Source organism: Oncorhynchus mykiss, chromosome 1, assembly GCF_057628025.1.
Source record: "Oncorhynchus mykiss isolate SJ-2025 chromosome 1, ASM5762802v1, whole genome shotgun sequence".
In the NCBI taxonomy this organism is placed as follows: domain Eukaryota; kingdom Metazoa; phylum Chordata; class Actinopteri; order Salmoniformes; family Salmonidae; genus Oncorhynchus; species Oncorhynchus mykiss.
In genome coordinates this window covers 9,171,073-9,193,815 of record NC_143022.1, presented here as the reverse complement: position 1 = coordinate 9,193,815, position 22,743 = coordinate 9,171,073, and the positions used below count along the sequence as shown (strand labels likewise).

At 41.4% G+C, this 22,743-nt stretch overlaps 2 protein-coding genes across 2 annotated transcripts; one reads left to right on the top strand and one right to left on the bottom strand.

The window, feature by feature from the left end:
- Window positions 1-4,828: 4,828 nt before the first annotated feature.
- Window positions 4,829-14,186, bottom strand: LOC149985367 (protein ANKUB1-like). Its single transcript, XM_090182625.1, has 3 exons — window positions 14,178-14,186; window positions 9,554-9,697; window positions 4,829-5,056 (listed from the first exon to the last, which is right to left on the bottom strand). The coding sequence occupies exons 1-3, from the start codon at window positions 14,184-14,186 to the stop codon at window positions 4,829-4,831; spliced, it is 381 nt and encodes a 126-aa protein (XP_090038751.1).
- A 98-nt stretch (window positions 14,187-14,284) lies between these two features.
- On the top strand, window positions 14,285-21,289 carry LOC118936706 (uncharacterized). The gene is made up of 7 exons (XM_090182622.1): window positions 14,285-14,451; window positions 14,686-14,722; window positions 14,842-15,263; window positions 16,974-20,022; window positions 20,470-20,757; window positions 20,927-21,014; window positions 21,144-21,289. Exons 1-7 carry the CDS (start codon window positions 14,285-14,287, stop codon window positions 21,287-21,289), a joined length of 4,197 nt encoding a protein of 1,398 aa, XP_090038748.1.
- Window positions 21,290-22,743: the final 1,454 nt, after the last annotated feature.

Below are 22,743 nucleotides of genomic sequence, written 5' to 3'. Positions count from 1 at the left end.
TTTACAAAGAGGCCTAAGTGAGAGCTCAAAACTTCTTTGGGCACAAACTGAGTCAGAAGAAAGCAAGCTCCTTCTGACAACTTGCACCAAAGAAGTCATCTCAGAGCTTCTGGTCTTGTACAAGACTGAGATGTCAAAGGAGGACCCCCTGTACACTGTTGGAGAAAAAGGATCAGACTTCTCTATTGAGAGACAACAATTTGTAGAGGGCGTTCTGGCTCAGCTTGGGGATATCTCCCATTCCAGGGCCTCATCACCAATAGTATATGAGTTCCCCTGTCAAATTGAGGACAGCAGAAGTAAGGCCACAGCTTCTTTGACCAGTCTGTTAGATTGCATGAAACAACTCTCAAGTGAGGAATTCAAGAGAGACACCACTCAAGCAGTGAGTGAGTTCCTAGTTAAAAAGTCCAACAGTAGCTTACCGAGTGCACAGCCTGCTTATTCTGTAGCATCCAGGTCTTGTTCCATTCAAAACCAGAGAACCTTGTCAAAGGATATTTGTGCGGATTCTGCTGCCTTTGGCATCATTGACACATTTGTGGAAGACCTGCAGAGCTCGGCGCAACCTGCAGAAGTAGAGGAGAGAGAACCTGACCTCCAGGAAAATGCACAAAAGCGAAAGAGCAGGATCTGGTCTGCTACCACTAGTTTATATAACAATATTAAGAAGACATTAAAGGACTTCATCATTCACCAGCGGAGGTCAGACGTGCAGAGAAGAATGTCTAGCCATACACCCACAGAGGACTCTGGACATCTTGTGACTAAGGAGTACCTTGGTTTGGCAAGCCAGAACTTGACGCAAGCTAGTAAGAGTGTGCCTCACTTGCCCAGTTTGAACCAGGAAGTGACTCTACACATGGGTGTCAGCGAGAGTTCAAAACTTCTCTGGACTGAAACAGACGAGGGTCTAATGAACAATAGTACCAAACAGGTCATTTCAACAATCTTGACCTCATGCGAGGATCAGACATCAAATGCACCTTGCTTCTCCACAGTAGGAAAGAAAATATCTGATATGTCCCTTGAGGTCAACATATTGGTAGGTGGTGTTCTGTCTCAGCTGAATGACATCTCCTTGTCAAGGTCCCCAACACCATGTGAAGACATGTTTGAACGTCTCCAAGGTTCTCCTGAGCGAACCTCTCCAGTAAGTCTAGATTGCAGCACGGCTGCCTCCAAAGGCATTGCATCTTCCCACAGTCTTTCAACAAAGAGCCTCCAAAAACTTTCTAGTCATGAGTTCCAAACCAAAGCTGAGAAAGGAGTGAGTGAGGTCCTCTCTAGATCATTTAACATTGTGGAGGAAGGTACAACAGATAAGTACCTCCAGTCTGTATCTACATCCACCACATCTACTGATATTATACAAACCATAGTGAAAGATCTGCAGGAGCTCACCCAGACCACCCAGTCATCTGACATGGTATCTGGAACCTCCCTGCTCACCACTGGACAGGTTTCTGAGAAAAGGATCTGGTCTGTTGCTCGTAACATCTACTACAGTCTGCAAAGTAAGATTACGGAGTTTCTCAGAAAAGATCTTCAAATGTCAGACACAACACTTGGTTCAATCCCAATATTTACATATCAAAGCAGTCCTGCTTCACAAAGAGCAAGTCTCTGCCATCTTGAGGTCAACCAGAGCAGTGTTACACCTTGTGGAAACGATGCCTGTGTGGACATTCCGCACAAATTACTACCTAAAACCACTGAGCTCTCAGGATCCATGCTGGAGGATATTGGCACGATCCGTTGTAGGAGTGCTGACAGCCAAAATACAAGAAATACCTCTTCTTCATGCTCCTCCATCTCTCTAACACCTACTTCAAAATTAAAGCAGTCAGAATGGGACTTCACCTTGCCCGGTACTCCCATCCCCACTGAATTATCTGCTCAGAGTGACTTTCCCATTGTAAGAAACATGATCATTCAGGACTTGTTTCACACAGAGAACTTACTTCCCCCATCCTTTGTGGACAAAGTAAGGCAAGCTGCTGGGGTGGTAGTGGACGAAATGGTGGAAAGTGTTGAGAACACACAGGAAGATGGACAGGGTGCTTTTCATCCTGACAACCTCCGATCTGCTGTTAGGAAATTGAGAAAAATAATTTCCACTGGGACCATCCACATGTTCAGTCATGAATTTGTGGATAAAGTGATAGCCCTTCAGGACAGCCACAGCACTCCACAGGTCTTAACATTGGCAGCAGCCAGAAGTGCTTCAGACTCCATTCTTTCAAGGCTGAAATGGGGAAAGGAACAATGTGCCATATCCAGGAAGCTCTCCTCTCAGCTTCTCCAGATATTTGCCGAAGAGACAGTGAAGGGCTTCCTAAAACAGTGGTTAGATGAGTCTGAAAATATCAACATTGATGTTTCAGTCCAGAATGAACCAAGCACCTCTACTTGCATGGTCTTTCCTATCCAGCTCAATCCGAGCAAGCCAGAGGATAGTGACACAATGAATCAGCTCACGAAAGTCATGGTCAACCAAATGATGGATGCCTTATCAGTTGGCTCAAGTCATCAAATGATCACCAAAGCCAATGCCAAATGTTCTTTTGAGTCCGGTACCAGCATGGCCACCAGAGACATTGTAGAAGGGATGTTGGATTTGGTAAGGGATAGCACCAGCAGTACTGGAGAGCAGATCCCCATCTTCAAGTCCAAGAAAAGCAAGAAAACCATGTTCAGCAAGATATGCTTTAACATAAAGGTATAGTACAAGTACAGATTTTTCATGAATAACACTGCTTTTGAATGTATGAGATATTATTTGTTTATATAATTCAGTATTTTAGCATTGTATTGCCTTTTTCCAGTTGATATACTGTACTTTAAGATATATAACAGTTTGTTTTAATGTGCCTTTTCCCACCAACCAGGGTTCCAAGAAAGTTAGAAAGGACCACTGTCCTCAAAAGTCTCTGGAGTACCAGCCTCAGAACACTTCCCCTACTGTGTACTTTACAGGTAAGCCCTGCTGCTGCTCATTCAAGACTAAGATATTATTACTTTAGCGTTCAACTAATTCATTTGGAAAGACATTGCACTCTGCTCTGAATTGTTACCCATGACATACTGGATGGTCTTTCTTTGCAGAGTCGAGGACAAATTCTCATGGCTCCTTTGCTCCAGAGGGAAATGACTTCGCATATTCCTTCCCACCTGAAGAGAAGAGTCGCAAACCCTCCCTTTTCACCAGAATGTATAGAGCCATCACTAGAAGCTTCTCCAACCCAAGATAATTTTCCTCATTAAATGAGATTGCATTCATTTGTTGTCATATGTTGACTGTTTTGCTAGCACAGACTGTAATATGTTCTGCGATTCATCCACATGCATTGAGGAGTATACCACCTCAGTCACAGGCTACATCAATAAGTGGATCGACAACGTCGTGTCCACAGTGACCGTATGTACATATCCCCGACAGAAGCCATGGATTACAGGCAACATCCACACCACGCTAAAGGCTAGAGCTGCTTCTTTCAAGGAGCGGGACACTAATCCAGACACTTATATGAAATCCTGCTATGCCCTCAGACTAACCATCAAACAGACAATACTATATCTATAAGCCTCATCAAAAGGAACGGAATTCTAAGTCGTCCGCATTGTTTCAGGCATCATCCGTTCCAAAGTCTCACCACCACAGAGCACAGCTTGGTGGCCAGGTGACTCACACACTCCCTGTGGCCGTACTGAAGGGCGATCCTCAGGGGGTCACGACCCTGGGGATCCCGACAGGCAAGGGTCAGAACGCTGCTGGCGATAAAGAGTTTGAGGGTGGTGAGCTGGCCGCGCTCGATGTAGGCGACAGCGGGAGACTTGGCGACGTCGGGGTGGGCCGTCTGGTGGCACCACTCACGGTAAGGGTGAACCCCCACCGGCTCAATGACACGCACCCCCCTCTCCAGCAGCCAGCCGGCCAGGTCCAGGTGGCCCAGAGAAGCAGCGATGTAGAGTGCCACCCGGAGCTGGAACCTGGAATAATACAGAATCAATGTATTTATAACACGTTTCAAGTTGTTTTTGTCAAGTTCACAAGATACAGTGGGTTATAAAACAGTACAGTAAAATGGCACTTGCAAGCTCTTTCCCACAATGCAGTATTAAATATCAGGGTAAGAGAAAAACGTATGAAGGAAAAAAACACGAGAATATAAGCTATATACAGGGTCAGTACTATCATTGTAAGCTATATACAGGGTCAGTACCATCATTGTAAGCTATATACAGGGTCAGTACTATCATTGTGAGCTATATACAGGGTCAGTACTATCATTGTAAGCTATATACAGGGTCAGTACTATCATTGTAAGCTATATACAGGGTCAGTACTATCATTGTAAGCTATATACAGGGTCAGTACTATCATTGTAAGCTATATACAGGGTCAGTACTATCATTGTAAGCTATATACAGGGTCAGTACTATCATTGTAAGCTATATACAGGGTCAGTACTATCATTGTAAGCTATATACAGGGTCAGTACCATCATTGTAAGCTATATAAAGGTTCAGTACCATCACTGTTGATAGTAAGTCTATCATACAGTTCAGTGTGTAGATGTGTATTCTGACCTCCTCACAGGTCTCTCCCTAGACAGGTGTCGTTGGACTGTCAGTCTGTGTCCCAGGAAGCAGCCTCTGAGGAACTCCGCCCACCCATCCCAGGTGTCCAACCGTAGAGTAGCCCCTGGGAGACAGAGACACATGCAGGTTGTCCTCCTGGTTGCCATGAACCAAGAATGTGTTCCATACAGTCCATTTGTCTCTGTGTTAGATCCATAAGGTGTTGAGCCAGAGGACCATTGATCTACTGCACAAGGAAGGCCATACCCAGGTCAATGGCGTAGTCGTGCAGCCGGTTGCAGTCGTAGAGTTGCAGGCCGGTGGGAGAGCTCAGTCTGAAGGAGCTGACGGGAAGCCCACACTGCTGGGACACCAGGGTCATGAGCCTGGCCACAGACGTACTCAGGAGAAACACAGTGCCCAAGACTGAGAGGGTCTCCTCCGTCACGGCACTGAACACACGCACCACCGGCTCCCGTTGAAGTATAAGACCATGGACATACAGTAAATTCACTTGTTTTACATAAATACCTTATGTTGTGTTTATACACTGAGTAAACAAAACATTATGAACACCTGTTCTTTCCATGATAAAGACTGACCAGGTGAATCCAGGTGAAAGCTATGATCCCTTAATGATGTCACTTGTTAAATCCACTTCAGTGTAGATGAAGGGGAGCGGACAGGTTAAAGAAGGATTTTTAAGCCTTGAGACAATTGAGGCATAGATTGTGTATGTGTGCCATTCAGAGGGTGAATGGGCAAGACAAAATATTTAAGTGCCTTTGAACGGGGTAGTAGGTGCCAGGTGCACCGGTTTGTGTCAAGAACTGCAATGCTGCTGGGGTTTTTCACACTCAACAGTTTCCTGTGTGTATCATGAATGGTCCACCACCCAAAGAACATCCAGCCAACTTGGCACAACTGTTGGAAGCATTGGAGTCAACATGGGCCAGCATCCCTGGGGAACGCTTTCAAACACCTTGTAGAGTCCATGCCCCAACGAATTGAGGCTGTTCTGATGGCAAAAGGCGGGGTGCAACTCAATATTAGGAAGGTGTTTCTAATGTTTGGTACACTCAGTATATATAAGTTAGGAGTCATATAATTACAGGGGTAAGATGAAGTGGCTCCTTTGCACTGATCTTAGGTCTGGTTTGTGTTTTTACTGCTAATGGTAAAGGTTAGGATTTGGTGAGAGTAAACTGATCTGTGCCCAAGGGCAATTTCTATCCAGAGACAAATCAAAGGTCCATGCTATTTAAATTTGTAATCTACCACCATGTCGTGGCTCAAACTTGTAACAACATTTTCTAATTCATGTGCTGTACTGAGTTTTGTTCTATCACATTGAACACTAATCTGGGTGCAGATTAAATTGAACACTAATCTGGGTGCAGATTAAATTGAACACTAATCTGGGTGTAAATTAAATTGAAGACTAATCTGGGTGCAGATTAAATTGAACACTAATCTGGGTGAAAATTAAATTGAAGACTAATCTGGGTGCAGATTAAATTGAACACTAATCTGGGTGAAAATTAAATTGAACACTAATCTGGGTGAAAATTAAATTGAACACTAATCTGGGTGAAAATTAAATTGTTAACAGAAATATTATGAATATGTATTTCAATGAACCCAAAGGGCCTCTTCTTCTCCTACTATACGGCCTGCTGTGCTCTACTGTACTCTACTGTACTCTGTCTGCTGTACTCTGCTGTACTCTGTCTGCTGTACTCTACTGTACTCTGTCTGCTGTACTCTGCTGTACTCTGTCTGCTGTACTCTGCTGTACTTTGTCTGCTGTACTCTGCTGTACTCTGCTGTGCTCTACTGTGCTCTGTCTGCTGTACTCTGCTGTACTCTGTCTGCTGTACTCTACTGTAGTCTGCTGTAGTCTGCTGTACTCTGTCTGCTGTACTTTACTGTACTCTGCTGTGCTCTACTGTACTATACACCACTGGGTATACAGACTCTTCAGATACTGTTAGCGAACACCAGACTGAGGTCGAGGCGATTACATGGGGAAAAGGTTTATGACTGTAAGGGTGTTTGGTACAAAGGCAACACTACATCGGGCCACATTTCAGCTCTATCCCAGGTCAACCATACAATACTATAGATTTCCACTCTAGTCAACCAGCAAGAAGGAGAGACAGACAGAAGGTCTGGCTTTGACTATGTCAATGATGGGATGTGTAAGTAAGGAGTAAGGAACACAAATAAACATTATTCTGATGGTTACATTTGTACTTAGATACATAACCACTCTCCTCTGTTAGCAAATCTTCCACAGAACTTTGTGGGACAGAGTGAGGCCTGTAATTTTCATCATAGGTACACTTCAACTATGACAGACAAAATGAGAAAAAAAATCCAGAAAAATCACATTGTATGATTTTTAATGAATTGATTTGCAAATTATGGTGGAAAATAAGTATTTGGTCACCTACAAACAAGCAAGATGTCTGGCTCTCACAGACCTGTAACTTCTTCTTTAAGAGGCTCCTCTGTCCTCCACTCGTTACCTGTATTAATGGCACCTGTTTGAATTAACTAAATCACCTAATCATACCTAATCATACTATATAATCATACTATATAATCATACTATATAACCATACTATATAATCATACTATATAACCATACTATATCACCATACTATATATTACCACACTCTATTTCACCATAATATATATAATCATACTATATAACCATACTATATAATCATACTATATAACCATACTATATAATCATACTATATAACCATACTATATCACCATACTATATATTACCACACTCTATATCACCATAATATATATAATCATACTATATCACCATACTATATATTCATACTTTATCACCATACTATATATTACCATACTATATAATCATACTATATAATCATACTGTATAATCATACTATATAACCATACTATATAACCATACTATATATTACCATACTATATATCACCATACTATATATCACCATACTATATATCACCATACTATATAACCATACTATATCACCATACTATATATCACCATACTATATATAACCATACTATATCACCACACTATATATTATCATACTATATAACCATACTATATAATCATACTATATAACCACACTATATATTACCACACTCTATATCACCATAATATATATAATCATACTATTTAATAATACTATATAACCATACTATATCACCATACTATATAATCATACTATATAATAATACTATATAACCATACTATATAACCATACTATATCACCATACTATATAATCATACTATATAATAATACTATATAACCATACTATATAACCATACTATATCACCGTACTATATATTACCACACTCTATATCACCACACTCTATATCACCATACTATATATCACCATACTATATATCACCATACTATATATCACCATAATATATATAATCATACTATATAACCACACTATATATCAACATACTATATATCACCATACTATATATCACCATAATATATATAATCATACTATATAACCACACTATATATCACCATACTATATATCACCATACTATATATCACCATAATATATATAATCATACTATATAACCACACTATATATCAACATACTATATATCACCATACTATATATCACCATAATATATATAACCATACTATATATAACCATAATATATATATAATCATAATATATATCACCATACTATATATAACCATGCTATATATAGCCATATAGCCATAATATATATATAATATATATATAACCATACATACAATATATACATACAATATATATATAACCATACTATATATCACCATACTATATATAACCATACTATATCACCATACTATATATAACCATACTATATATAACCATAATATATATATAACCATACTATATATAACCATACTATATCACCATACTATATATCACACTATATATCACCATACTATATATCACCATACTATATATATATATATATTTTTTTTTTTTTTTTACCTTTATTTAACCAGGCAAGTCAGTTAAGAACAAATTCTTATTTTTCAATGACGGCCTGGGAACAGTGGGTTAACTGCCTGTTCAGAGGCAGAACGACAGATTTGTACCTTGTCAGCTCGGGGGTTTGAACTCACAACCTTCCGGTTACTAGCCCAACGCTCTAACCACTAGGCTACCCTGCCGCCCCATATAACCATACTATATATAACCATACTATATATAACCATAATATATATATAACCATACTATATATCACCATACTATATATAACCATACTATATCACCATACTATATATCACCATACTATATATCACCATACTATATCACCACACTATATATCACCATACTATATATTACCACACTCTATATCACCATAATATATATATAATCATACTATATAACCATACTATATAACCATACTATATATCACCACACTCTATATCACCATAATATATATATAATCATACTATATAACCATACTATATAACCATACTATATATCACCATACTATATATAACCATACTATATCACCATACTATATATCACCATACTATATATCACCATACTATATCACCACACTATATATCACCATACTATATATTACCACACTCTATATCACCATAATATATATATAATCATACTATATAACCATACTATATAACCATACTATTTAATCATACTATATATCACCACACTATATATCACCATACTATATATTACCACACTCTATATCACCATAATATATATATAATCATACTATATAATCATACTATATAACCATACTATATAACCATACTATTTAACCATACTATATAACCATACTATATATCACCACACTATATCTGAAACACTTTATGTTAATGTTGGTATGAAGCTGTTTCAAGCAATAGCCAGCTCACTTTGATATGCATTTTCAAGCACGGGTAGAAACAGCTAGGTGTTCGGCTGGTACCTTCAGCAGGCAGCAGATGGCACTGCTAGGGGTGATGCCAACGTCTGTCAGGACCCAGCTGTCCCGAAGGATGGCACCAGCATAGCTCAGCTCCAGGAAGTACCTCACCTGCTTGTCGTCTGACAGTTGCACGTGGAAGTAATCCTGCCAGAGGAAGAAGATTGGAAACACAAGGAGCCGTAATTGAGTGTCCCATACAATCAGAGTGAGAGGGCTCAGCACTGATGGAGCCGTAATGGAGGGTGTCCCACACAGACACCCATTATGGAGGGTGCTCCACCCAGGCAGATGTCAATGTTTACCATACAATAATTGTAAAAGTGTCCAATTGTGTACAATTAAGAAATAAGGCCCAAGGAGGTGTGGTATATGGCCAATATACCACGGCCAAGGGCTGTTCTTAGGCACAGCGCAACGCGGAGGTATATTGGCCATATACCACAAACCCCCAAGGTGACTTCTTTTTTTTTCTTCTCCAATTTAGTGGTATCCAATTGGTAGTTACAGTCTTGTCCCATTGCTACAACTCCCATATGGACTTGGGAGAGGCGAGAGCCAAGAGCCGTGCGTCCTCCGAAACACAAACCAGCCAAGCCACACTGCTTCATGACACCATGCCTGCTTAACCTGGAAGCCAGCCGTGTCGACCGTGTCAGCGTGCACTGCGCCTGGCCCGCCACAGGAGTCACTAGTGCGTGATGGGACAATGGTGACAAAGCACTGCTGGCGTGGCTGTGTCCTACTGTAAGTACTATCGCCCTATCACATGTCTCCTACTGTAAGTACTATCGCCCTATCACATGTCTCCTACTGTAAGTACTATCGCCCCATCACATGTCTCCTACTGTAAGTACTATTGCCCCATCACATGTCTCCTATTGTAGGTACTAGTCACATACTTTACTTGACACCAGCCAAATAAACAAATTGCTTCTTAGATTCATCTTCCTTTCCCATGGAGCTGTTGGCCGAGGTTGGAGTAGCCAGGAGGAAGGCATGGCCAGCCGTTGAGAAATGCTTGTTGAAGTTTTTGGTTATCATGGATTTATCTGTGGTGACTGTGTTACCTAGCCTCAATGCAGTGGGCAGCTGAGAGGGATGCAACCAGGCTCACATGAAATTCTTCATGAAGACAAGTAGCCTAGTGGTTAGAGTGTTGGACTAGTAACCGAAAGGTTGCAAGTTCAAATCCCTGAACTGAGAAGGTACAAATCTGTTGTTCTGCCCCTGAACAGGCAGTTAACCCACTATTCCTAGGCCTTTAATGAAAATAAGAATTTGTTTTTAACTGACTTGCCTTGTAAAATAAAAATTTGAAGCAGAGCTTAATTTGTAAATTGGGAGGTGCCAGAGGGGGGGTGGTACCAGAACTTCTGTGGTACCAGAACTCATGAGAAAAAAGATCACCTATTATAATAGAGCATTGAACGCATATCATCACATTTGGGTAGAGCCACTTATAGAAGGTGCACACATGGGGAACATTTTTAGTAGCCTAGGGTCCGGGAAAGTGTTGGCCTTTTTAAAACCGCATTTCGTGCAATTCTACATCCTTTTACATGACTGGAGACTTTGGCATTATCTTTTTTTAATCCGCACAAATGATCGAAATGGCAGGCTACTTTGACACTGACAAACTTAGTATCTGAGATCAATAAAAACGACCTTGTCTTGAATCCATCAATAGCCTATAGGCCTAGGTTTGTGGAGAAACATATAGTAGGCTACAATATGAGGAGGAAATTAGTCCTAAAAATGCTTTACAGTTTCACTGACTCACCCAATGATGCGCAGCTCACTCGCTGGAGATTGTCGATGCGCTCGTGTCAAAAGCCTATCTCTCCCTCTCTCTGTTTTGTAAAACAATGTTTGGGAGTTGATCAAATATTTTGGTAGTCTACAGCATAGTCTTATCTTTTCAGCGAGAGTCATTGCTTTTCAATCTGTGTTTTCCCTCGATTGTATTTGAAATATTGCAAAAGGCCTGTTTTGTCTGCGTGCTGTTTTTTCACTGACAGATTTGCCTCGCGTTCCCGACTGTAGGCTATTCTTTGTTATTGGGCTACAAACCGCAGCTAGGCTATTTAAAAAATAAGCTATTGGTCCTCTGTAGCTAAATTATAGTGCTTCTCATGACGTATTAGGCTATTCTGAATGATTTAATTTATTTCTGAACAGACAGCAGTAATTCCGTAACTTTAGAAAATTCCTCCAGAACCCTTCATGCAGCTATGATTCTATAAGGAAACACATGATGAAGTGCAACTCTGGAGAGATGAGGGGGCAGGATAATTGACGAAGAGGCAACTCGAATGAACTTTGATCGCTTTTATTATAATTGTTACATAGCAAAAAGTGAAAATTATTTTTCATGGCACGAGAGGTACCGGATTCGGCCAAGTAGGTTCCGGAACAAAACAGTCCAGAACGGAACGGTGCCGGATCCTGTTCTGGCATGATCCTGCTCAAATTAAGCACTGAAGCATTGAAGTACCTATGCCTCTACCTGAGTATAAAGATTATTAAACTAGATTCAGTGGGCTTGTCATTCACAGTACTGATGAAAAATCAAGTACAGTTGATCTAAATGTGGATATACGAGGCCATCTAGTGGTCACCGGATTTATTTTAAAATTCATTCAAGCTATCTTTGCACTAGCATGCGATGCCATATATTTGACGCAGGTATTTATTTTTCAACATGTATTGTCATTGACTGGAACAAAATATAATTGTATGAGCTATGCCTCTGTGTCCCGGCGTTGTTGTACCCCTCTACTATCTGGCTTGGTGGGGCGATCTCGTTCTGCATGCCTGCTTCACTGAGATACAATGTGTCGTCATGCATTTGTGCATGCACGCTGTTAACGGTCATACCCGTCTTGCTAGCTAACTTAGCTAGCTCATCAACCAGTATTTTATTATCTTTCTGCACGATAGCACTTATTAAAGCCTTGAAACTCATGGGGACCCCACTGTTACCACGGGTCATCGAGCTAGCCCTTATTTGGCTGCAGGGTTGCATCGGTTTCCACTGGATTTGACAGCTTGTTAGGCTGGCTAGGTAGGTAGCTAATTCGCTAACGCGAACTGTTTATCACGTAGCAGCCTATGCTGACTAGCATCGCTAGCAACTAGCTAACATGGATAAAGTCTAGTCGTGGGTCCACAAAATCAAACAAATGGTACTGAACTGATGACAAAATCATGTTTCGAAAATGTAGTAGCTATTTATGTTGTTGTTGTTTAATGACATTGCGAATATAATCATTTTTGACATTTAACTACCGGTTTCGGCATGAGAAAAGTATTAATCGCAAATTCCAGCACTAACGGATACCGGGGAAACAGAAATAAGACACCCGGTCACGAATGCGGAGCCACGCCCTAAAATAACATGTGACCACAAGGCGTTTGTGACGCATTCATGCGTTCCAATTTTGTCATAATTGTCTGTAGCTTCTAAATTGCTTATGAGCTTGGCTTCCCTTCAGAAAGTAGCTGATTCTTGTACTCTACAGCTGTATTTTCCTACAGTTACTAATAATACTAGCAACAAAACAGATTTCATTCCTTAAAATGATTTTGCCAGATGGAAGAAAATAATAAGGTAGGCTAAACTGTAATAAGATATACCTTAAAGACTGCATGTGTGTAATCCTGAATCCAGTTGCCCCTCTTGTACTGGGATAAAACAATAGGGAACCCATGAACCTTATGGAGGAGTACATGTGTTTTGTAGACACACCTGGGTTCTAAACTGGCTGAGGTAAACATTTTCGGAAAGCCTTGGTTTTTAAATCCCGGTGAAAGCAGATATGTCAAAGTTTGTCAATGTCATGTTGCCCTTCTATTTAGATGAAACTAGCGAAAAGGATCATTTTTCTTCTCTTAATCCACATTTTCTAGCAAAAAAACATGTTCATGCTTTAGGGCTGGTGGGCTGCATATATATTGGTAAAATATAAAGTGTGTGTGTGTGGGGGAGAGGGGAGGGGCGTAGTGGATATAATGGGGTATAGGCCTAACTGTTGTTTTAAGGGTGAAATTTCAACCACAGGATGATGTCATCATTGTAAACTAAATTCAGCATAGCCAAACCTTGTATAAAATAGGTTGAATTTGTACCTTTGAAACCATGTCAGATTTTCAACATTATATACACTTTCAGAAAAAAACTATAGGCAGCACCTCAGCCCGGGATCGAACCCCATCCAGGGTTTTAACTACACCCAGCCCTGCTTAGCTTTAATATGTCACTGACTACTACCAATATGCTATTGTGAGAATTATTATTGAGAGATCTCTTAATAACAAAATATATTCAGTGTTAATATCGAAGTCATTCTAAGGGGTAGGTTTGACAAAGCAAATGAGTGAGTGAGTCTTTGACATGAAGACAGTGGTTAGATTCTGCCATTGGGACTGCTCTGATGTTTCCATTCTCTCCTGGTTATGACCATAGAGCCTTGTCCCAGTCTCTAGACCTGCCTGTCTGTGTGATGGATGACCACCTGACCTCTGAAGCTGTCAATGAGATGGTAAATTGACCTTGTCATTTCATATTACAACATTAATCCAATAAAATGTTATAGTGATGCTATCATTGGCAATGTTGACGTACCACAACCATCTCTGTTGTGTTTCAGTTGTTTAAATTTGTCCAACGTTGCCAATGCTCCTCCACTCTCTAACGGTTCATAAGTTCTTTCAGTATGATATTTGTTGTATATGTTAAGTTTGACTCTGTTGGTGCCATTATTTGAGACTCATAATGTTTATTTCTACCAGAAGCAAAGCAGCACTGTGGAAACCACAGAAGAAGAGAGCCTCAACAGTGTGAAAAATCTTGAGTCTTTTTCACTGATTATCAACTTCCTGCAGAACCTAACTGAGGAGTATGTTCTATTTTCTTTGGTACAGTACTACTATCAAACCTGTAAAGGATTGTATGAAAGCAGATTCATCAACTACATTTCCATTGCGGAAAAAGTTACATCACACCACAATGTTGTCAAAACAATTGCTACAAAGCATGTGTAAAATACTGTTTAATCTGATGACTCTACTGACCGACATTTCTGACAATATTAATACTATTAATATGAATAATTCATATGAATAATTTTCAGGCAATGGAGTAGGATTCGTAATGGCATTTCTGACCCGGTAAGATCTGAAAGCTTCTTTAGAATACAATGATCACTGAATGTTTAGCCTTGTTCATAAGCTTTTGAAAGACGCACTATGCAACATTTTAAAACACTTCTTCTGTTTCTGGAATACAGCTGACAAAACAACAGCTTGCCAGCTTGTGTCTGAGGATTGTCCAGTTTTTATCGGACAAGCTGATGCAGATCATCATCCCAGGTCTTTACGAACTACTTGGCATCCAAGATGCTGCCTCCTCTCCATTGTCACAGAGATCTCTCACAGCGTCACTCACCAGTCTGTTAGACGATAAGGTTAACACCAAGCCCCGCGTGAGATTTACTGAGGCTGGTGTACCTAAGAGGCCAGGCAGTCGAAAGTCTTACAATAGCTTTCGCATCCCGACTCCCTACCCTTCCTCCAACTGTATGGATCAGGAAGAGGAAGAAGAGCAGGAATCACAACAACTTAAGTTCAAGGAGATGTACCTGACTAAGGAGATGGGCAGTCTGGGCAGTGGAAGCTACTGCCCAAAACCATTGCCCAAGCCAGCCATGAGGTATGTCTGTAACCATTCTTCAATACTGCCTTTTATTTATGATTGTCCTTAAACAGTATTTGATGTTTATAGCAATTTCCCTTTTTTTTAGAGTATAGATATGGCCATATAAAGTTGAATTCTGAGTTTACATACACCTTAGCCAAGTACATTTAAACTCAGTTTTTCACAATTCCTGACATTTAATCCTAATAAAAATTCCCTGTTTTAGGTCAGTTAAAATCACCACTTTATTTTAAGAATGTGAAATGTCAGAATAATAGAAGAAGAAAGAATCATTTATTTCAGCTTTTATTTCTTTCTTCACATTCCCAGTGGGTCAGAAGTTTACATACACTCAAATAGTATTTGGTTGCATTGCCTTTAAATTGTTTAACTTGGGTCAACTGTTTTGGGTAGCCTTCCACAAGCTTCCCACAATAAGTTGGGAGAATTTTGGCCCATTCCTCCTGACAGAGCTGGTATGACTGAGTCAGGTTTGTAGGCCTCCTTGCTCGCACAAGCTTTTTCAGTTCTGCCCACAAATGTTCTATAGGATTGAGGTCAGGGCTTTGTGATTGCCACTCCAATACCTTGACTTTGTTGTTCTTAAGTCATTTTGCCACAACTTTGGAAGTATGCTTGGGGTCATGTCCATTTGGAAGACCCATTTGCGACCAAGCTTTAACTTCCTGACTGAAGTCTTGAGATGTTGCTTCAATATATCCACATAATTTTCCAGCCTCATGATGCTATCTATTTTGTGAAGTGCACTAGACCCTCCTGCTGCAAAGCACCCCCACAACATGATTCTGCTACCCCGTGCTTCACGGTTGGGATGGTGTTCTTTGGCTTGCAATCCTCACCCACCCACGGCTGTGTGGTCCCATGGTGTTTATACTTGCGTACTATTGTTTGTACAGATGAACGTGGTACCTTCAGCCATTTGGAAATTGCTCCCAAGGATGAACCAATTATTTTTCTGAGGTCTTGGCTGATTTCTTTTGATTTTCTCATGATGTCAAGCGAAGAGGCACTGAGTTTGAAGGTTGGCCTTGAAATACATCCACAGACTCAAATGATGTCAATTAGCCTAACATAAGCTTCTAAAGCCATGACATCATTTTCTGGAATTTTCCAAGCTGTTTAAAGGCACTGTCAACTTAGTGCATGTAAACTTCTGACCCACTGGAATTAAGATACAGTGAATTATAAGTTAACTAATCTGTCTGTAAACAATTGTTGGAAAAATTACTTGTGTCATGCACAAAGTAGATGTCCTAACCGACTTGCCAAAACTAGAGTTTGTTAACAAGGAATTTGTGGAGTGGTTGAAAAACGACTTTTAATGACTCCAACCTAAGTGTACGTAAACTTCCGACTTACAAATACAAATTACTTATACAAAAAAAGTACTCTAATGTATCATATTATTTGACTTTAAAACAGAATAATTTAGTCTTTTTTTTTCTTCTCCAAACCGACAGAAGCTTTTCTCTTATCTTTCTGTAATGAAAAGAACTATAGAAGTTGAATAAATTATTATTTTTTATTATTAGATGTGGTTGACACACCTCCACCACACTAAGGTGTTTTCCCAGAGCAAAAGCAACGATTCCCCCACTATTTTCAATGGTGCAGATGTGTTTGACACTCCTCCACCAGAGCAACGTTCCTCACAGCCGTACATATTATCTGTTTGACTGTGATGATTTCTGTTTTTTTTTCAAGAACCTCTCTGTCTGATGTGCAGAAGAAGACAACCAACGCTGACTCGCTACAAGTCCTCTTAGGTATCTCAGAGGACACCCTCGTCACCTGTGTGCAGGACAGCCTGCAAGGTTCTCTCTCCAAACTTGCATGCATGTCCAATTCTCCATCTGGAAGTGCAGGCTCTCCGAAGATGACCCCTGCTGTAATGGCAGAAGTGATTAAAGATGTCAAGTCGGCCGTATCAGTGGTCGTTAAGAGTGCCTCCGCTAGCCAAACCTCTCAAGTGACACCGGTAAGGGGAGACTCACAGACCAAGGTGACTGAGAGCATGGTGAGAGAGCTGGCTGCTAAACTTGAAAAAGTTGACCAAGAGAGCAAGAGTCTAACAGGGCAAGTCATGACCATGATCTCTGACACAATGGTGGCTTTTGTTGACGAGAACGAACATAATTTGCTGGAAGATCTGAAGGACAAGATCACGTTTTTGGCATCGCATGTTGGCTTCATTGACGATCTTGATGCCCTGATAAGGAAATACGAGAGCAGCTACAATATTGGTGAATCTGGTTCCTCCTGCACGCTCACATCTAAGAGCATCCAAAAACTCTCCAGCCGGGAGTTTCAAACATCAGCAATACAAGCAGTGAGTGGAGTTCTTGCCAAAAAAGTCAGTAGTTTGAGATTTCCTAGTTCAGTCGTTCAGTCTGAGTTAACAGGTGCTGTATCAGGTCAAACATTGTCTGGCATTGTAAAGACGGAGTCAATTCACCCAGTGGGCTCAGCAGCGTCAGTAGTTGTTAAGACTTTCGTGTCAGATATGAAGTCCTTGGCTGAATCTGAAGAGAGTCCCCAACAGAAGAGTGCCTGGTCTGCTGCTGTTCACATTTACCACAGCATCCAAAACAACTTGAAAGATTATTTCGGCAAGCTTCAGAGATTTGCCCTAAAGAGCATTGTCACATCTGATGACAACATCACAAATGCTGAGTTTAAGGAGGCAGTTCCACTTCCTTGCTTAGACATGAAATATAGGCCCAGTAAGAGTGAGCCTCAGTTGCCAGAGTCCACTGGTGAAGTTACTTTACAAAGAGGCCTAAGTGAGAGCTCAAAACTTCTTTGGGCACAAACTGAGTCAGAAGAAAGCAAGCTCCTTCTGACAACTTGCACCAAAGAAGTCATCTCAGAGCTTCTGGTCTTGTACAAGACTGAGATGTCAAAGGAGGACCCCCTGTACACTGTTGGAGAAAAAGGATCAGACTTCTCTATTGAGAGACAACAATTTGTAGAGGGCGTTCTGGCTCAGCTTGGGGATATCTCCCATTCCAGGGCCTCATCACCAATAGTATATGAGTTCCCCTGTCAAATTGAGGACAGCAGAAGTAAGGCCACAGCTTCTTTGACCAGTCTGTTAGATTGCATGAAACAACTCTCAAGTGAGGAATTCAAGAGAGACACCACTCAAGCAGTGAGTGAGTTCCTAGTTAAAAAGTCCAACAGTAGCTTACCGAGTGCACAGCCTGCTTATTCTGTAGCATCCAGGTCTTGTTCCATTCAAAACCAGAGAACCTTGTCAAAGGATATTTGTGCGGATTCTGCTGCCTTTGGCATCATTGACACATTTGTGGAAGACCTGCAGAGCTCGGCGCAACCTGCAGAAGTAGAGGAGAGAGAACCTGACCTCCAGGAAAATGCACAAAAGCGAAAGAGCAGGATCTGGTCTGCTACTACTAGTTTATGTAACAATATTAAGAAGACATTAAAGGACTTCATCATTCACCAGCGGAGGTCAGACGTGCAGAGAAGAATGTCTAGCCATACACCCACAGAGGACTCTGGACATCTTGTGACTAAGGAGTACCTTGGTTTGGCAAGCCAGAACTTGACGCAAGCTAGTAAGAGTGTGCCTCACTTGCCCAGTTTGAACCAGGAAGTGACTCTACACATGGGTGTCAGCGAGAGTTCAAAACTTCTCTGGACTGAAACAGACGAGGGTCTAATGAACAATAGTACCAAACAGGTCATTTCAACAATCTTGACCTCATGCGAGGATCAGACATCAAATGCACCTTGCTTCTCCACAGTAGGAAAGAAAATATCTGATATGTCCCTTGAGGTCAACATATTGGTAGGTGGTGTTCTGTCTCAGCTGAATGACATCTCCTTGTCAAGGTCCCCAACACCATGTGAAGACATGTTTGAACGTCTCCAAGGTTCTCCTGAGCGAACCTCTCCAGTAAGTCTAGATTGCAGCACGGCTGCCTCCAAAGGCATTGCATCTTCCCACAGTCTTTCAACAAAGAGCCTCCAAAAACTTTCTAGTCATGAGTTCCAAACCAAAGCTGAGAAAGGAGTGAGTGAGGTCCTCTCTAGATCATTTAACATTGTGGAGGAAGGTACAACAGATAAGTACCTCCAGTCTGTATCTACATCCACCACATCTACTGATATTATACAAACCATAGTGAAAGATCTGCAGGAGCTCACCCAGACCACCCAGTCATCTGACATGGTATCTGGAACCTCCCTGCTCACCACTGGACAGGTTTCTGAGAAAAGGATCTGGTCTGTTGCTCGTAACATCTACTACAGTCTGCAAAGTAAGATTACGGAGTTTCTCAGAAAAGATCTTCAAATGTCAGACACAACACTTGGTTCAATCCCAATATTTACATATCAAAGCAGTCCTGCTTCACAAAGAGCAAGTCTCTGCCATCTTGAGGTCAACCAGAGCAGTGTTACACCTTGTGGAAACGATGCCTGTGTGGACATTCCGCACAAATTACTACCTAAAACCACTGAGCTCTCAGGATCCATGCTGGAGGATATTGGCACGATCCGTTGTAGGAGTGCTGACAGCCAAAATACAAGAAATACCTCTTCTTCATGCTCCTCCATCTCTCTAACACCTACTTCAAAATTAAAGCAGTCAGAATGGGACTTCACCTTGCCCGGTACTCCCATCCCCACTGAATTATCTGCTCAGAGTGACTTTCCCATTGTAAGAAACATGATCATTCAGGACTTGTTTCACACAGAGAACTTACTTCCCCCATCCTTTGTGGACAAAGTAAGGCAAGCTGCTGGGGTGGTAGTGGACGAAATGGTGGAAAGTGTTGAGAACACACAGGAAGATGGACAGGGTGCTTTTCATCCTGACAACCTCCGATCTGCTGTTAGGAAATTGAGAAAAATAATTTCCACTGGGACCATCCACATGTTCAGTCATGAATTTGTGGATAAAGTGATAGCCCTTCAGGACAGCCACAGCACTCCACAGGTCTTAACATTGGCAGCAGCCAGAAGTGCTTCAGACTCCATTCTTTCAAGGCTGAAATGGGGAAAGGAACAATGTGCCATATCCAGGAAGCTCTCCTCTCAGCTTCTCCAGATATTTGCCGAAGAGACAGTGAAGGGCTTCCTAAAACAGTGGTTAGATGAGTCTGAAAATATCAACATTGATGTTTCAGTCCAGAATGAACCAAGCACCTCTACTTGCATGGTCTTTCCTATCCAGCTCAATCCGAGCAAGCCAGAGGATAGTGACACAATGAATCAGCTCACGAAAGTCATGGTCAACCAAATGATGGATGCCTTATCAGTTGGCTCAAGTCATCAAATGATCACCAAAGCCAATGCCAAATGTTCTTTTGAGTCCGGTACCAGCATGGCCACCAGAGACATTGTAGAAGGGATGTTGGATTTGGTAAGGGATAGCACCAGCAGTACTGGAGAGCAGATCCCCATCTTCAAGTCCAAGAAAAGCAAGAAAACCATGTTCAGCAAGATATGCTTTAACATAAAGGTATAGTACAAGTACAGATTTTTCATGAATAACACTGCTTTTGAATGTATGAGATATTATTTGTTTATATAATTCAGTATTTTAGCATTGTATTGCCTTTTTCCAGTTGATATACTGTACTTTAAGATATATAACAGTTTGTTTTAATGTGCCTTTTCCCACCAACCAGGGTTCCAAGAAAGTTAGAAAGGACCACTGTCCTCAAAAGTCTCTGGAGTACCAGCCTCAGAACACTTCCCCTACTGTGTACTTTACAGGTAAGCCCTGCTGCTGCTCATTCAAGACTAAGATATTATTACTTTAGCGTTCAACTAATTCATTTGGAAAGACATTGCACTCTGCTCTGAATTGTTACCCATGACATACTGGATGGTCTTTCTTTGCAGAGTCGAGGACAAATTCTCATGGCTCCTTTGCTCCAGAGGGAAATGACTTCGCATATTCCTTCCCACCTGAAGAGAAGAGTCGCAAACCCTCCCTTTTCACCAGAATGCATAGAGCCATCACTAGAAGCTTCTCCAACCCAAGATAATTTTCCTCATTAAATGAGATTGCATTCATTTGTTGTCATATGTTGACTGTTTTGCTAGCACAGACTGTAATATGTTCTGCGATTCATCCACATGCATTGAGGAGTATACCACCTCAGTCACAGGCTACATCAATAAGTGGATCGACAACGTCGTGTCCACAGTGACCGTATGTACATATCCCCGACAGAAGCCATGGATTACAGGCAACATCCACACCACGCTAAAGGCTAGAGCTGCTTCTTTCAAGGAGCGGGACACTAATCCAGACACTTATATGAAATCCTGCTATGCCCTCAGACTAACCATCAAACAGACAATACTATATCTATAAGCCTCATCAAAAGGAACGGAATTCTAAGTCGTCCGCATTGTTTCAGGCATCATCCGTTCCAAAGTCTCACCACCACAGAGCACAGCTTGGTGGCCAGGTGACTCACACACTCCCTGTGGCCGTACTGAAGGGCGATCCTCAGGGGGTCACGACCCTGGGGATCCCGACAGGCAAGGGTCAGAACGCTGCTGGCGATAAAGAGTTTGAGGGTGGTGAGCTGGCCGCGCTCGATGTAGGCGACAGCGGGAGACTTGGCGACGTCGGGGTGGGCCGTCTGGTGGCACCACTCACGGTAAGGGTGAACCCCCACCGGCTCAATGACACGCACCCCCCTCTCCAGCAGCCAGCCGGCCAGGTCCAGGTGGCCCAGAGAAGCAGCGATGTAGAGTGCCACCCGGAGCTGGAACCTGGAATAATACAGAATCAATGTATTTATAACACGTTTCAAGTTGTTTTTGTCAAGTTCACAAGATACAGTGGGTTATAAAACAGTACAGTAAAATGGCACTTGCAAGCTCTTTCCCACAATGCAGTATTAAATATCAGGGTAAGAGAAAAACGTATGAAGGAAAAAAACACGAGAATATAAGCTATATACAGGGTCAGTACTATCATTGTAAGCTATATACAGGGTCAGTACCATCATTGTAAGCTATATACAGGGTCAGTACTATCATTGTGAGCTATATACAGGGTCAGTACTATCATTGTAAGCTATATACAGGGTCAGTACTATCATTGTAAGCTATATACAGGGTCAGTACTATCATTGTAAGCTATATACAGGGTCAGTACTATCATTGTAAGCTATATACAGGGTCAGTACTATCATTGTAAGCTATATACAGGGTCAGTACTATCATTGTAAGCTATATACAGGGTCAGTACTATCATTGTAAGCTATATACAGGGTCAGTACCATCATTGTAAGCTATATAAAGGTTCAGTACCATCACTGTTGATAGTAAGTCTATCATACAGTTCAGTGTGTAGATGTGTATTCTGACCTCCTCACAGGTCTCTCCCTAGACAGGTGTCGTTGGACTGTCAGTCTGTGTCCCAGGAAGCAGCCTCTGAGGAACTCCGCCCACCCATCCCAGGTGTCCAACCGTAGAGTAGCCC

Bases quoted from the DNA above. Each gene is read 5' to 3' on its own strand.
- LOC118936706 (XM_090182622.1), top strand. From the start codon at position 14,285: ATGTTAAGTTTGACTCTGTTGGTGCCATTATTTGAGACTCATAATGTT. The intron at 15,264-16,973 runs GTATGTCTGTAA...TTTTTTTTCAAG, and splicing joins TTGCCCAAGCCAGCCATGAG to AACCTCTCTGTCTGATGTGC. The intron at 20,023-20,469 runs GTAAGGCAAGCT...TTTCCTATCCAG, and splicing joins CCCCATCCTTTGTGGACAAA to CTCAATCCGAGCAAGCCAGA.
- LOC149985367 (XM_090182625.1), bottom strand. The intron at 5,057-9,553 runs GTACCAGCCGAA...CTTCAACGGGAG, and splicing joins CCATCTGCTGCCTGCTGAAG to CCGGTGGTGCGTGTGTTCAG.